The sequence below is a fragment of the Hipposideros armiger genome, unplaced genomic scaffold (assembly GCF_001890085.2).
Source record: "Hipposideros armiger isolate ML-2016 unplaced genomic scaffold, ASM189008v1 scaffold_690, whole genome shotgun sequence".
In the NCBI taxonomy this organism is placed as follows: Eukaryota; Metazoa; Chordata; class Mammalia; order Chiroptera; family Hipposideridae; genus Hipposideros; species Hipposideros armiger.
This window is the reverse complement of record NW_017732040.1, coordinates 798,323-811,410: the sequence shown is the minus strand read 5'-3', so window position 1 is coordinate 811,410 and position 13,088 is coordinate 798,323. Positions and strand designations below refer to the sequence as shown.

General features: G+C 35.8%; 1 protein-coding gene across 1 annotated transcript in view; it reads right to left on the bottom strand.

Moving 5' to 3' along the window:
* Positions 1 to 13,088, bottom strand: part of NSD3 (nuclear receptor binding SET domain protein 3) — a 62,009-nt gene that overhangs the window by 12,787 nt on the left and 36,134 nt on the right. Inside the window, exons 3-7 of the mRNA XM_019626836.1 lie at positions 11,481 to 11,552; positions 10,855 to 11,017; positions 5,151 to 5,305; positions 2,649 to 3,164; positions 869 to 989 (exon numbers count right to left, since the gene is read on the bottom strand). Coding sequence (XP_019482381.1) covers positions 869 to 989; positions 2,649 to 3,164; positions 5,151 to 5,305; positions 10,855 to 11,017; positions 11,481 to 11,552 — 1,027 coding nt within the window. The remainder of the gene's footprint in view (positions 1 to 868; positions 990 to 2,648; positions 3,165 to 5,150; positions 5,306 to 10,854; positions 11,018 to 11,480; positions 11,553 to 13,088) is intronic.

The window sequence follows — 13,088 nt, the reverse complement described above, 5'->3', positions numbered from 1 at the left end:
GGTGAGTCACCAGCGATGGCATAGGCTGCAGCCCCTGCTGCAGTGGGCTGCCATAAGCTACCGTGTGTGGCCGGCAGCCAGCGTGAGCGGCTGGCAGCCGGTGTGAGCTGCCAAAAGCTGCCGTCCAGAGGCTGGTGACCGATCTGCCTCACCCGGGGAGAGCACAATGATAATATCAACATGGGCCAGTGAAGCGACGTCCTCCACAACTAGACTTAAGAACTAAAGGATAGCAGCTTGTCTGTTCCCCTTCCCCGATTCCCCAACGCTGTTTCCCTCTCCCAATTCCCCAATAAAATCTTTAACAAAAAAAAAAAAAATTACTTTGACTATTCCAAAGGCACAATCTTACTGAATATAGGCATTTCTCCTATAAGCAACATAGCTTGATTTTCAATGCATGGTATCTGTTCATCGAGGTTACTCCCTAGGCCCATCAGCTACTAACATAAAGCACAACTAGACTAATGAAAAGAGCGCGGGCATCTACCAAGTTGTTTCCAATAGGGGATAAAAGAGGAAATGGCAAAAATGTGTTAATAATGCTGTAAAAGTAAAGCTGTTATTCTCATGCAAAGAGAGATAATCAAAAGGTGCATTTACTGAGGTATGTGCAGATTTTATAACTATACTCTTAATTATGAAATACTCCTATTATGTAAATTTCTGTAGGAAAAATAACTATTACCATGAATAAGCTCTCAAGTCCTAAATAATTCTTTCCTATTCAAATAATTGCTTTTATAGTTTGATTTTTTAAATATAATTTGATTTTGATAACTAAGTTTCTAGGAACATACCTACCATGTTATAGCAGACTAGAACTATGACCTCAAAATGGATCTATATACTTTTCATTCATACCTACCTGTAGAACCACATGTTGCTTCAGATATATTCTGAGTTGCCTTTTCATTTCTCTGGTTTGGTGTAGAAATTACAAGTCTGTCTTGTCCCCTGACACTTATCTCCGTTTTGTTACCAATTCCCTTCAAAATAAGGCAAATTTAAAATTAGGTGATTACCAGGCAATGGCATCATGGGCTTATAAATATATAAAGATAGTTTAAGACTATAATTTGCTTGAATTTTATATTGTCTTTTTTGCAGTAATTTATTATCTTAGTCATTATCAGAACAATTTTATTAAGTCATCAGGATGTATTCCAAAATGCACAATGAGATTTTGTGGGGGGTAAGAAAACCTCTTTGTCTAAGTCCAGATGATGAATATCACTAAAAAAATGAATGTGTATCACATAATTTTCTGTCAAAAACCCAGTATTTTCTGGTCTGAAGAGTCCCTCCCTTTACTCATATAAGAGAACTCTAGTCATTTTCATTTGGTCAAGTACCCTATTACACAGACAAAAATGTCAACAAATCTTGAAAGACAAAAACATCCACAGGTACAGAAATGTCTTTCATGGTGACCAAAATGTGCACCCAATAAGCAACTTGGAGCAGGTAGAAAGCAGATACAATTACAGTTCTGTCTCATTTTAGGGATTTCAATGAAATAAAGGAATGATTTATACGTATATATGTATTTTTAAAGCCTTCATTTATAAAAGGTCAGTTTTATCCTGAATTTCATTTAAATAGCACTCTTTGGAGGGGGATGACAAAAGTTTGATTTGTGCATCTAAAAGCAGGTTAAAAACTAGCTCCAAGAATGGAGCCAATTTGTATTAAAAAAAGATGCAGACTATTCATTTGCTGTTCAAAGCTATCAGCAGAACCAAGTGGGGACTGTAACAAGTTTTTCCAAGCGGCTTAGCCTTAATGACATCAGTTGAACGTACAGGCATGAAGAGGTTAAGAGAGAACCCTTACACTTCTCTCTAGGAAAATATATCACTAATAAGGCACACCTGTATTTAATTACTTTAATGTGCATATGACAATGTTAGGAAACACAGAATTCTTCAAAAGTACACATCCACGAGGTGTCACTAAATTGAATTCACAAGCCCACAACTGTGGTATTGGTGGGGGGTGGGGGTAGTGAAGAGGTCCATGATTGAATAACCATTACAAATCTTATGAAGAGTTTTAAAGTTTTAAAACTAAAGTATAAGTGCCCTATATGCAGGCCCAGGGCTGGCTGATGGGAGACATTCAGTTTCACCTCAGACCCAAGCTATCATCACAGTTAATTGTTAAAGAACTAACACAGTTCTGGTATTTCTCTAAAATGCATTAGATACCCCAAAGCCAATATGAGCCTAACAAAATAGCTGGTGCAACCAAACAGATCAGCAGGTACAATTATTACAATGGTTAATTCAGATAATTAACAAAAATGACTTAAAAAGAAGCACACTTTTCAACTAAGAAAAACAATACAAACTAGAAACAGGCAAAGGGCCAATTTTCTTTCCATGACTTTAGGGAGCTAGGCTCAATTTTGGCTGCACAGCTCAAGATTAATCTAGTACAGATGGGGATATTACAAAAGCGGGAGGAGGGAGAAAAACAGCCTTTTTGCCTATGTCTTTTTTTTGCCCCCTCCTAAACAAACTGGCCGTACATTTCAATTGCAGAGGATAAAAAGCGTATTTAAATTATGACTGTTATCTTTTAAATGCCAAGGTTGACACTTATTAAATACTGTTTCCCCAAAAAATCCTTGAAAAAAGAGGTACCTTCGTTGAATAAACAAATTGATCGATAAATTTCCCATCTCCTGTAGCATTCTGAAGAGCAAACACTTGTTCAATTTTCACAACTGGAGACATGTTACACTTCTGCAAATCCAGGCTCCCTTTGTGCATTGTAATGGAAGCTGGTAAGGATTTCCTTGCTGCTGCTGTTTTCCAGGCGATTTTAACAGGGGGTGGCTCTTCCTCTTCCACACTCATGTGCCGCCTCTGGCTATGTCTCCGAATTTCAGTACTTGATAGTGAGGAGGCCACCTCACCTGCATTGGTCTGTTCCGGCTGAGTGTTCAGCACTGATCTTGGTCTCCGGGTTTTTTTAACTTCAGCTTTGGAGGTGACATTCTTTTTTGCTTGGGATAAAGCCTCCTCAGGCTGTTTATCAATATAGATAAAAGTATACTGTTCTATTCTTTCCTCTCGGGTCATTTTCAATGCTTTCTCTGCATGGGCGATGCCAATATCCCATTGAGCACGTTCTCTCTGTGGTCGAGGTTTCCGAATCTTTAAAAAGAGATACAGGCATTATCAGACACATGTGAATCTATCAGGTACACTTAAACCAATAGTATTCCCATGTGAGCCTGTCATCTTTCTAGCTTTACATAAATATCTTCAGGGTTTTCAGTCAAATCAATGAAATGTGCTAACTCCGTAATTCTGATAAATCGGTTTTACTAGCAGATGACATGTAGCTCTATGCTTTCATCTATCCTTTGTTGACCACTCTGCTGGACAAGTCCCTCAAAGAAGAAGTCGTCCTTCTCACACCATATTCATAAAAAAGCAGCAGTAAAGGACAAAGAGGAGAAAGATTACAGAAATGATTGCTTTCAGTGACCAATAAAACACTAACATTAAGACACCCTGGGCAGGCCAAGTGGCACGTTGGTTAAGAGCTGGCTTGGGATACCAGGGGACCCCAGTTCAGATCCCACATATGAGGGCCAGTGACACTGCCCTCTACAGCTAAGATGCTGAACAGCTCAACCTGGAGCTGGGCTGCTGTGAGTCGCCAGCGACGGCGTGGGCTGCAGCCCCTGTGGCAGTGGGTTGCCATGGACTACCGTGTGTAGCCAGCAGCCAGCATGAGTGGCCAGCAGCCGCCGTAAGCAGCCGTCCAGAAGCCGGCGACTAATCTGCCTTGCCCAGGAAGAGCGCAATGATGGTGCCAACTTGGGCCAGTGAAGCAACGTCCTCCACAACTAGGCTGAAGAACAAAAGGACAACTTGTCTGTTCCCCTTCCCCCAATTTCCCAATAAATATACATATATATATATATATACATATATATATATATATATATATATATGTATATATATATATATATATATAAAGAATGACACCCTAAAGCTGCAGGGTGCTACAGAGCTCACAACAAAGTGAACTGGCAGAGAGCCAGCATCTGAAGCTGGGCTGCTAGTTTGTACCAATAATGCAAATGGGCAGAATGAAGAGAAAGGACCGAGCCCCGAGGAACACATGTAAGTTGACAAGACACAGCAAAGTAGGAATGTATGAAAGAAAAAATGAATCTGAATCACAGTTTCCATAGGTCTCTGTATCCAGGGTTGATCACAAGATTTTGGATTGGCAAGGCAGATAAGAAAACTTTAAATAAAGAAAGGTACATGAGATGACCAAAGTATTTAGGAATTATCCAGGTTAAACTGAGGTAACCAGAAATTAGCTAATGAAACTCTGAGATTGTCTAGTATATGTCAAACACTGATGTATAAATCTGTAAAATATAAGAGTCTGATAAAATCAATCGAAATCCCCCGATTAAATTTAGCTTTGAAAGTGTAATATGACAAATTTATGAATCACAAGAGATCCACACTAAAATTAGTTAAGTTTAAAAATATCAACCAGAGTATCAAGAGTTCATGTCAAAAATCTAAAAAATCCACCACCACACCAAACATATTTCTTGGTTCCATCACTTGTGTGACCTTGATTGAACCAGTTAAGCTTTCTGTGCCTCAATTTCTTCATCTGCAGAAACAAGAATAGTATCTACCTCATGTTATGAAGATTAAATGAATTAATATATATATTAAATACTTAAAACAGTGCCTGTCTCACAGTAGGTACTCACCAAATATTTTTCAAACTTTACTTTCATCAAAAATCTTGTTAAATAAAAGTAAAGGGGAATTATGGAAAGACGCTGAAATAGGAAAAAAAAAAATCCCCTGACAAAATTCTCATTTCACTAGCATCTACTACTAGACTTAACGTATATTAATTCTATTCAAAACAGAATCCAACACTGTATTAAGCAGATAGTTTTTAATAGTATTATGTTGTTTATGACATATAAAACTTATTGATACACTTACAATAAATTATTAACATTGGAGGAGTTAAAATAACAAATCATTCTAACAATGGTCTGAATTAAAATATAAAGTCTGAACTCTACTAAATTATGAAGTCCTTTAAAAACCATATTTGATTGATAATGTGAACATGTTGTCAGTTACCTTTTGTTTCTCGGAGTGATTACTGGCTTGTTTAGTTGCCTCAGCCAGTAATTCTTCATACTGTTTATGACCTTTATACTCTCGTACCCGCTTTTCATGAACCCATGCCCTCTCTGGCTGGTTGCTAAAAAATTGGACGTGATATTCTCGCGCACCTGCAAATAAAAATCCGTATTAACCATTTCAGAACATAAACATCCACATATACGCTGCCAAAAACGCAAACCTAAGCCAGGTTCCCTAGTATTACCCCTATTAGAACTTGTATGTTTTGGATTGTCCAAAGATATAATCCAACACCTATAAATTACACAACTAATAGTTATTATAAAAATTTTTTAAAAATCACCCCAAATGATTAAAATTAGTTCAGCAAATTTTAAGAAAATCAGAAATTCTGATTATCAGATTTGTTACCTTGGTTACATAACTTATTTTTACATGGCTCAAACCTTTTTACAAATATGGGTATAAATAGTTTTTTCCTTCAAAAAATATATAACATCTTTTCTTGGGCTTTTAAAAGCCCAGTGCTCATCACATTGCTTTTCTAGCTGCATAAAGTGTGGTATACAGACCAGGGGTAGAGGCGAAGAGGCCACTGAGGCTCTTTCAGGGATCCTGTGAGGTCAAAACTATCTTCATAATACTAAGATGTTATTTGTCTTTTTCACTATGTTGACATTTGCACTTAATATTGTAAAATAGAGTGCTGTAAGATAGAGTGCTGGCATCTTGGCACAAATAAAAGCAATGAGTGACACCAAACTAGTACTGTATTCTTCACAGCCATACACTGGCAATTAAAAAAAAAAAGCCAGTTTTATAAAAATGATTTATTTTACTAAATCTCAACCCTTGAACAGATGTCTTTTGAATATTCTGTGTAACAAAATGGGAACTATGCATATAGGACTTTTGCATATAGAAGTATGACGGTTATTTTGATGAAAAGTACTTGTGTGACTGAGTTGCTACAAGGTGAACTGGCCATTTTTTATGGAACATCCTTTTCACTTCAAAAAATGACTGACAGAAAAACTATGGTTATTTGAACCTGAGTATCTGGTACATAATTTCCTCAAAAACAAACAAAGCAAGTCTGTCACTTTAAGAAAAGCAACTGACAATATCTGTTGCCATTAATAAAATTTTATCTTTCAAACAAAAAAGTTAGAATTTTAAAAACTAGTGGTCTAATTTTATTAGACATTAACAAGAAATTATCTAAGGGATTATTTTGAAACCAGATTAAAATTTCATATGAAAAATAGCCTATAAGAGAGAAACACACACAACTCAGATTTTTCTTTCTTTCTTTTTTTTACGACTCTGATTTCCGTATCATCTAATCTGAGAAGAGCTGACCACAAATTCGGTTATAATTAATCAATGAAGTTTATCAGAAGTCCAATGGTTTTGAGGGACAAAAACAGAAATATAATCTAAATTAATAGGTGAGTTTGGAGGATAGGGTTGTGGGTAGCAGGGTTGAAAGAACACAGGACATAATCTGTTTTCAAGTCAAGAGTTACTTATTCAGAAGTAAACAGATAATCCCAAAGGACTTGATAGTTAAAAACATAAAAACCAGAATAGATAACATAATATCACTTTCATTTTTATTTTCAACTTCTTCCACCATTAAAAGCATTTGCTACAGACAAACAAATCAAGCAATTTGCCTCTTTGTTGGCACTTTGTTTCCTGCTGGCTGGAAAACCATAAAATAAGAGTGAAAAAACTAGACCTGAAAGATAGAGAAATAAGCACATCTGTCTCTGAATAATGGGCTATATTTCCAATAAAAAAATGTCAAGGCAATGTTTTTATATAAGAAAAATAATATAAAGGTAAAACTGTCCAGTTTTAAACTAAAAAAAATATATTAGGATTAAAGGTTACAAAAGGTATGTGATACCACTTAAAACTCTGAGTAAAAATCTTTACTTTCATATCTATTATACTATGTGTAAAGAAAAAGAATTACTCTCAAACTCTTAATATTACTTACATATCTGGAGGAAGAAACTACGGGCACCTTATGTAGTATTATGACCATATGTAGTATTTTTGTATTGTTATAAACAGAGAAAGCATTTCAATTTTAACTTTTAAACTTAAAATGAGACCTAAACAATGAAATACAACCTAAAATAGAGATGTGATCCAAAAATCTTTCAACATGCTCTTTCAAAGAATATTTTTACGTGTGAAAACCGTTAAACACATTTTCCAAAGCTAAGAATCTTACTAATAACAATGTGGAAATCCATGATTACTAAATATAATCAAGATAAATTTTAAAATAGTTTAAATAAGCAATATAAAATGCTTCACAGGCCTCATGTATGGAACATAAACAACAAAATTAAGTTTTATGCCGTGTTTTTTGGTTTTCAGAAAAACTATTAGAAACTACTTCATTTAAAACTGCACCATAGTCAGACAGTGGAATATTATTTGGCAATAAAGAGATGAAGTTACTGATACATGCTGCAACACAGATGCACCTCTAAAACATTATGCTAAGTGAAAGAAGCCATACACAAAAGGTCACATACTGTATGATTACATTCATCTTTCAGAAAAGATTACATTTATCATGTCCAGAAAAGGCAAATCTATAGAGACAGAAAATAGTGGCTGCTTAGGGCTGGGGGAGAAGGGGAAGAATGGGGAGTGACTAATTGATATGAAATTTCTTTTTTGGGTTGATAAAAATGTTCTAAAATTTGACTGTAGCGATGGCCACACAACACTGTAAATGTGCTCAAAATCACTGAATTGCATACTTTAAAGGGGTAAATTTTATGGTATATTAATCACATCTCAAGAACACTGTTATTTTTAAAACTACTGCAGAAAAAAAAATTTAAATACCATCAGAGTATACATTTTTTTAAAACCTAAATTCTCAGATTTCTGGTTTTCTCAATAATACAGACAAAATCAGTTTTTCCTACACTAAAATAGGAGAGTAAGGGGGGTACCAGACCAGATTAGATTAATTCATAAAACTAAATTTAAATATTTCCTTTAAAATACAGATGAGGCATAAATTGTACTTTCATTTGTATCCCATTTTTTTAAAAGCTGAAATTAGCAGGTTTTCATAAAATAATTAAATGTGAGACTCTTTGTATCATCTCAAAAGGATGCTTTTCTAAGGGAAGAGAACTGAAGAGTGAGAACTCACATGATATATATAGTATCTTAGGGTGCTCTGGAGGCACAGATATAGACATGAATTGTTTTATTTAAGAAGGATTGGACCTCTTGGGAGATCCTTGTCTCTTTTTTCTTCCATTCACAGAATCATAGATTATTAAACCTGCAAGGTACTTCAGAGATTACTCGTCCAACACTCTTATTATATAAAGGAAGGAATTAGAACTGTCTCCCCCAAACCTCTGCAAATTATGACTAGGTGAATTCAATTACTTTTCCTTTAATATACAGTAGTGTTTAAGAGTGGAGGTTATGGAATAAGATGTCTTTGAGACTCTATTTACTTACCTGAAACATAATAACAGTACCTACTTCATAGAGTTGCTGCTATGAGGACTGCATAAGAATATATATAAGAGAATTGCTTAACACAATGTCCTGCACAACAGTAGACATTCAACGATTTTTTTCCACTTTTGCCCCATTGCTGTTTCCAGTAACCCCAACCTTTCATTAGCAGGTTGTAACAAGATGATTACCTTCTACACCAAGGCAGATTCCTAGCTATGTAGCACAAGTGTCATAGATACGGCTGATCCTGTCACACAGCTGACTTGCCAGACTCACAGAGACACTTTTTCTCCTCATAACAGTGAACAGGGACCAAGATAGAAAGTTTAAAGTGAGAAAAAAAGAAATAGGTGCAAAGTTGTCATAGACAATAAGGGACTCAACACATAACAAGAGTGAGTTTGCAAAGCAAATATCCAGAAGTAAACGCCAAATTCAAACCTTCCTCTGGCTAATAAACAGGCAAGTCCATTCCAAATGCCAGAACCTCAGAATCTAATCTACATATTTTGGTCAAACCCAGGAAAAAGAATAGAAGAAAGTTAGAACACACCTTTTCTTAATATTTACTAACATTTCTAAGGTAGGATCTATGTATATATCTATATAGCTAGATTCAAGCTATACTTCTATGTCATATTGAATTTTTAAGGATATCCCAGTAAATGTACTGATATAAAAATGGAGTGGAGGACTAATCATTAGAGAAATGCAAATAAAAACCACAATGAGATATCACCTCACACCTGTCAGAATGGCCATCATCAATAAATCAACAAACAACAAGTGCTGGCGAGGTTGTAGGGAAAAGGGAACCCTGGTGCACTGCTGGTGGGATTGCAGATTGGTGCAGCCACTATGGAAATCAGTATGGAGGTATCTCAAAAAACTGGAAATGGAACTACCTTATGACCCAGCAATTCCACTCTTAAGTATCTATCCAGAGAAACCCAAGATGCTAATTCAAAAAAACTTTTTGCACCCCTATGTTTATTTCAGCGCTATTCACAATAGCCAAGACTTGGAAACAACCAAAATGCCCATCGGTAGATGAAAGGGTTAAGAAACTGTGGTACATTTATACAATGGAGTATTACTCGGCCATAAATAAGAATGAAATCTTACCATTTGGAATGATATGGATGGACCTAGAGAACATTATGCTAAGTGAAATTAGTCAGATGGAAAAAGAAAAATACCATATGATCTCACTTATATGTGGAATCTAAAGAATATAATAAACGAACAAACTAATCAGAAATAGTCTCAGAGATAGAGAGAAAAAACTTATGGTTGGTAGATGGAAGGGAGGTGGGGACAAGGGAGAAGGTGATGGGATTAGAAAGCACAAATTGGTAACCACAAGATTGCCACGGGGACGAAAGACAGTTTGGGGAATATAATCAATAATGTAAAGATTTTGTAGAGTGTCAGGTGGGCACTTGTCTTATTACACTTCATAGACGGTGTAGATGCCTGACCACTGCGCCATACACCTGAAGCTGAATAACACTGAATGTCAATTATAATTTAATATACATATAGTCACAGGATGTGGAGAGCAGCATAGGGAATAGAGTCAATGGAATTGTTACAGCTACATATGATGTCAGAGGGATAGTAGACAGGGAGAAGGGGGCTATCACTTTGTGAGGGGTGTAAATGATCTATTACATTGTTTTGTACACCTGAAACTAATAAAAAAGAAACAGAGTGGAGGAGAAAAAAAGCATCCTGCCAAATTTATCAGGATGAAAAGCACTTGTTTGGCTAAAAATTACTACCCATAGGAGTCAATGATGAAATTAAAATGTTTAAAAAATCTTGGTCCAAATGCCTATTAAGCTCATATAAGATATCTTATTACTTATCCACCTCCTTTCTTTTAAATTCAGGTGAGAGGTCAGTCAGATTAAGGTCTTTTAAAAAAGAAGTATGAAAGAAATTATAAAATAAATGCAAGGTAAATGCAAGGGAAAAACAAGGACTATATCAACTGTAGAGACTGTCAGTTAAGATGATCACAATTATTTCACTGGTTATTAAAAACTGATATAGATATGCATATTTTGATGTTAGATTATATATTATGTGTGTATTCTTATATTCATACACAACATTTAAGATTTCACGTTTTTTCTTTCCAACCTTTAATTTAATATCTGTTTATACCTTTTCTTACCTCTTGTATTAATTTTGGTATGAACCTCGAGCTGGGGATCACTTGAAACCATACAAGGCCACCAAGGATAGGTTCCCACTTTAGACCAAACAAGATCGCCAACATGGAACTTAACACCAGCAGACACTTCCGTTGTTGGAACAGAAGATAATATCGGCTGAACCTACAGAAAAAGGTCATAAAGCATTAGCAAAGAAATTTTTAAAAAGAAAGTACGTACGAAGTACATTAAACATGCTACCCATGTAAACTTTATCTTCAGTTACACTTTTCTCTGATACCTGCTACCCATAACTAGCAAAAGGGAAGAGGACAGGAGGAAAATAATTAATAAGCCTCAATCCAAATACTAAAAATAGGATTGATGGTTTCTGTGGCCAAATTATTAATAATGTATCTTGAGAATTCACAAAATCTATCAAAAGTGGTTAAAGCTTTGAATAGGAAAATAATTCATTGAAAATATCTACCTCTTAAACCAGCTCCAAGATTTATTTCAGTATAACTTCTGAAATAAAGAAGCATGGAACTGTAATAATATATGTTAAATGTGTTGTAATCTAATCACTGTGCTTTCATCTTCTTATGACATATTTGGTTAGACAGTCTTCAATAAAGCAACTCACCGGGGTTTCCTCTTTTAGTACTAGATCTTCTCTTGGTTTTTCTGAAACAGGATCAACCCTCTCATTTGGTATCTAGGTGAAAAGGACAAAACGGCAAACCAAAGAATAGTGACTCACACAAAAAGAATCAAAGAAAACTAAATAGCAAAGAGAATAAAGGGTGTTTATTATTAATTGGATAACGTAAGGAGTAAGAATACAACTTATGCAGTACATTATGCTATGCCTTAACAGTCATTTTCTACTTCTCACCATGTCTCCCATTTCTTATTCTATTACTTTTAAAACTTAATTTCTTAATCTGTTGGTTCTTGCTTTCTGTTGTTTTTTCTTTAAACCTATCAGAATACAGAAAAATGGGCACTCTTGAGATTGCTAGTAAGATGTAATTTGGAATTTTTCTGTAGAGCAATTTGGCAAAATGTATGAAAAGTCTTAAATTTTCAGATTCTGACCCAGTAAATACACTTATAAAAATGTATACTGAAAAAGCACTGAGATATAAAAATAAGTACAAAGATATGCACAAAAGTACTATTTATAAGAGCAAGTATTAGAAATAGCCTAGATGTTAAAAAATGTAGAATTTGTTAAACTGTAATATAACTAGTTAAATAATATAAATTTTTAAATGACATGGGAAAATAACAATATAATGTTACTTAAAAACAGCAAATTGCAAAGCACTTTGCATAGTATGATTCCAATCTTGGAAAAATTATTTATTTTTTTTTAAAAAAGATTTTATTGGGGAATCGGGGAAGGGGAACAGACAAGTTGCTGTCCTTTTGTTCTTGTCTAGTTGTGGAGGACGTTGCTTCACTGGCCCATGATGGTATTATTGCGCTCTTCCTGGGTGAGGGAGATCAGTGGCTGGTCTCTGGACGGCCGTTCACGGCAGCTCTTGGCAGCTCACATAGGCTGCCGGCTACACATGGTAGCTCATGGCAGCCCACTGCAGCAGGGGCTGCAGCCTATGCCGTCGCCGGCGACTCACAGCAGCCCAGCTCCTGGTTGAGCTGTTGTTCACCATCTTAGCTGTAAAGGGCAGTGTCACTGGCCCTCATGTGGGATCCGAACTGGGGCCCTGTTGCTCAGAGCTGGTGTCCCAAACCAGCTCTTAACAAACATGCCACTCGGCCGGCCCGGAAAAATAATTTTTTTATGTGCATAGAAAAAAAACTAGACGGATATCACCACTGGATGGAATAAGTGATTTTTCTTTGTGGGTTTTTTTTTAAATATTTGTCAAGTTGGCTATAATAAACATTACATTACTTTTATAATCATAAAATATACAAATGTTATTTAAAAATTAATTTCTACAATCATCTGAGGAGGCAATTTGGAAGTATCTATCAAAATTCAAAATATGCACTCTTTAATCTTAACATTTATATTTTAGGAACCTATTCTACAGAAATACACAAAATGAGGGGCCGGCCGCGTGGCACGATGGTTAAGAGCTGGCTTGGGACGCCAAGGACCCCGGTTCGGATCCCACATATGAGGGCCAGTGACACTGCCCTCTACAGCTAAGATGCTGAACAACAGCTCAACCTGGAGCTGGGCTCCTGTGGCAGTGGGTTGCCATGGGCTACCGTATGT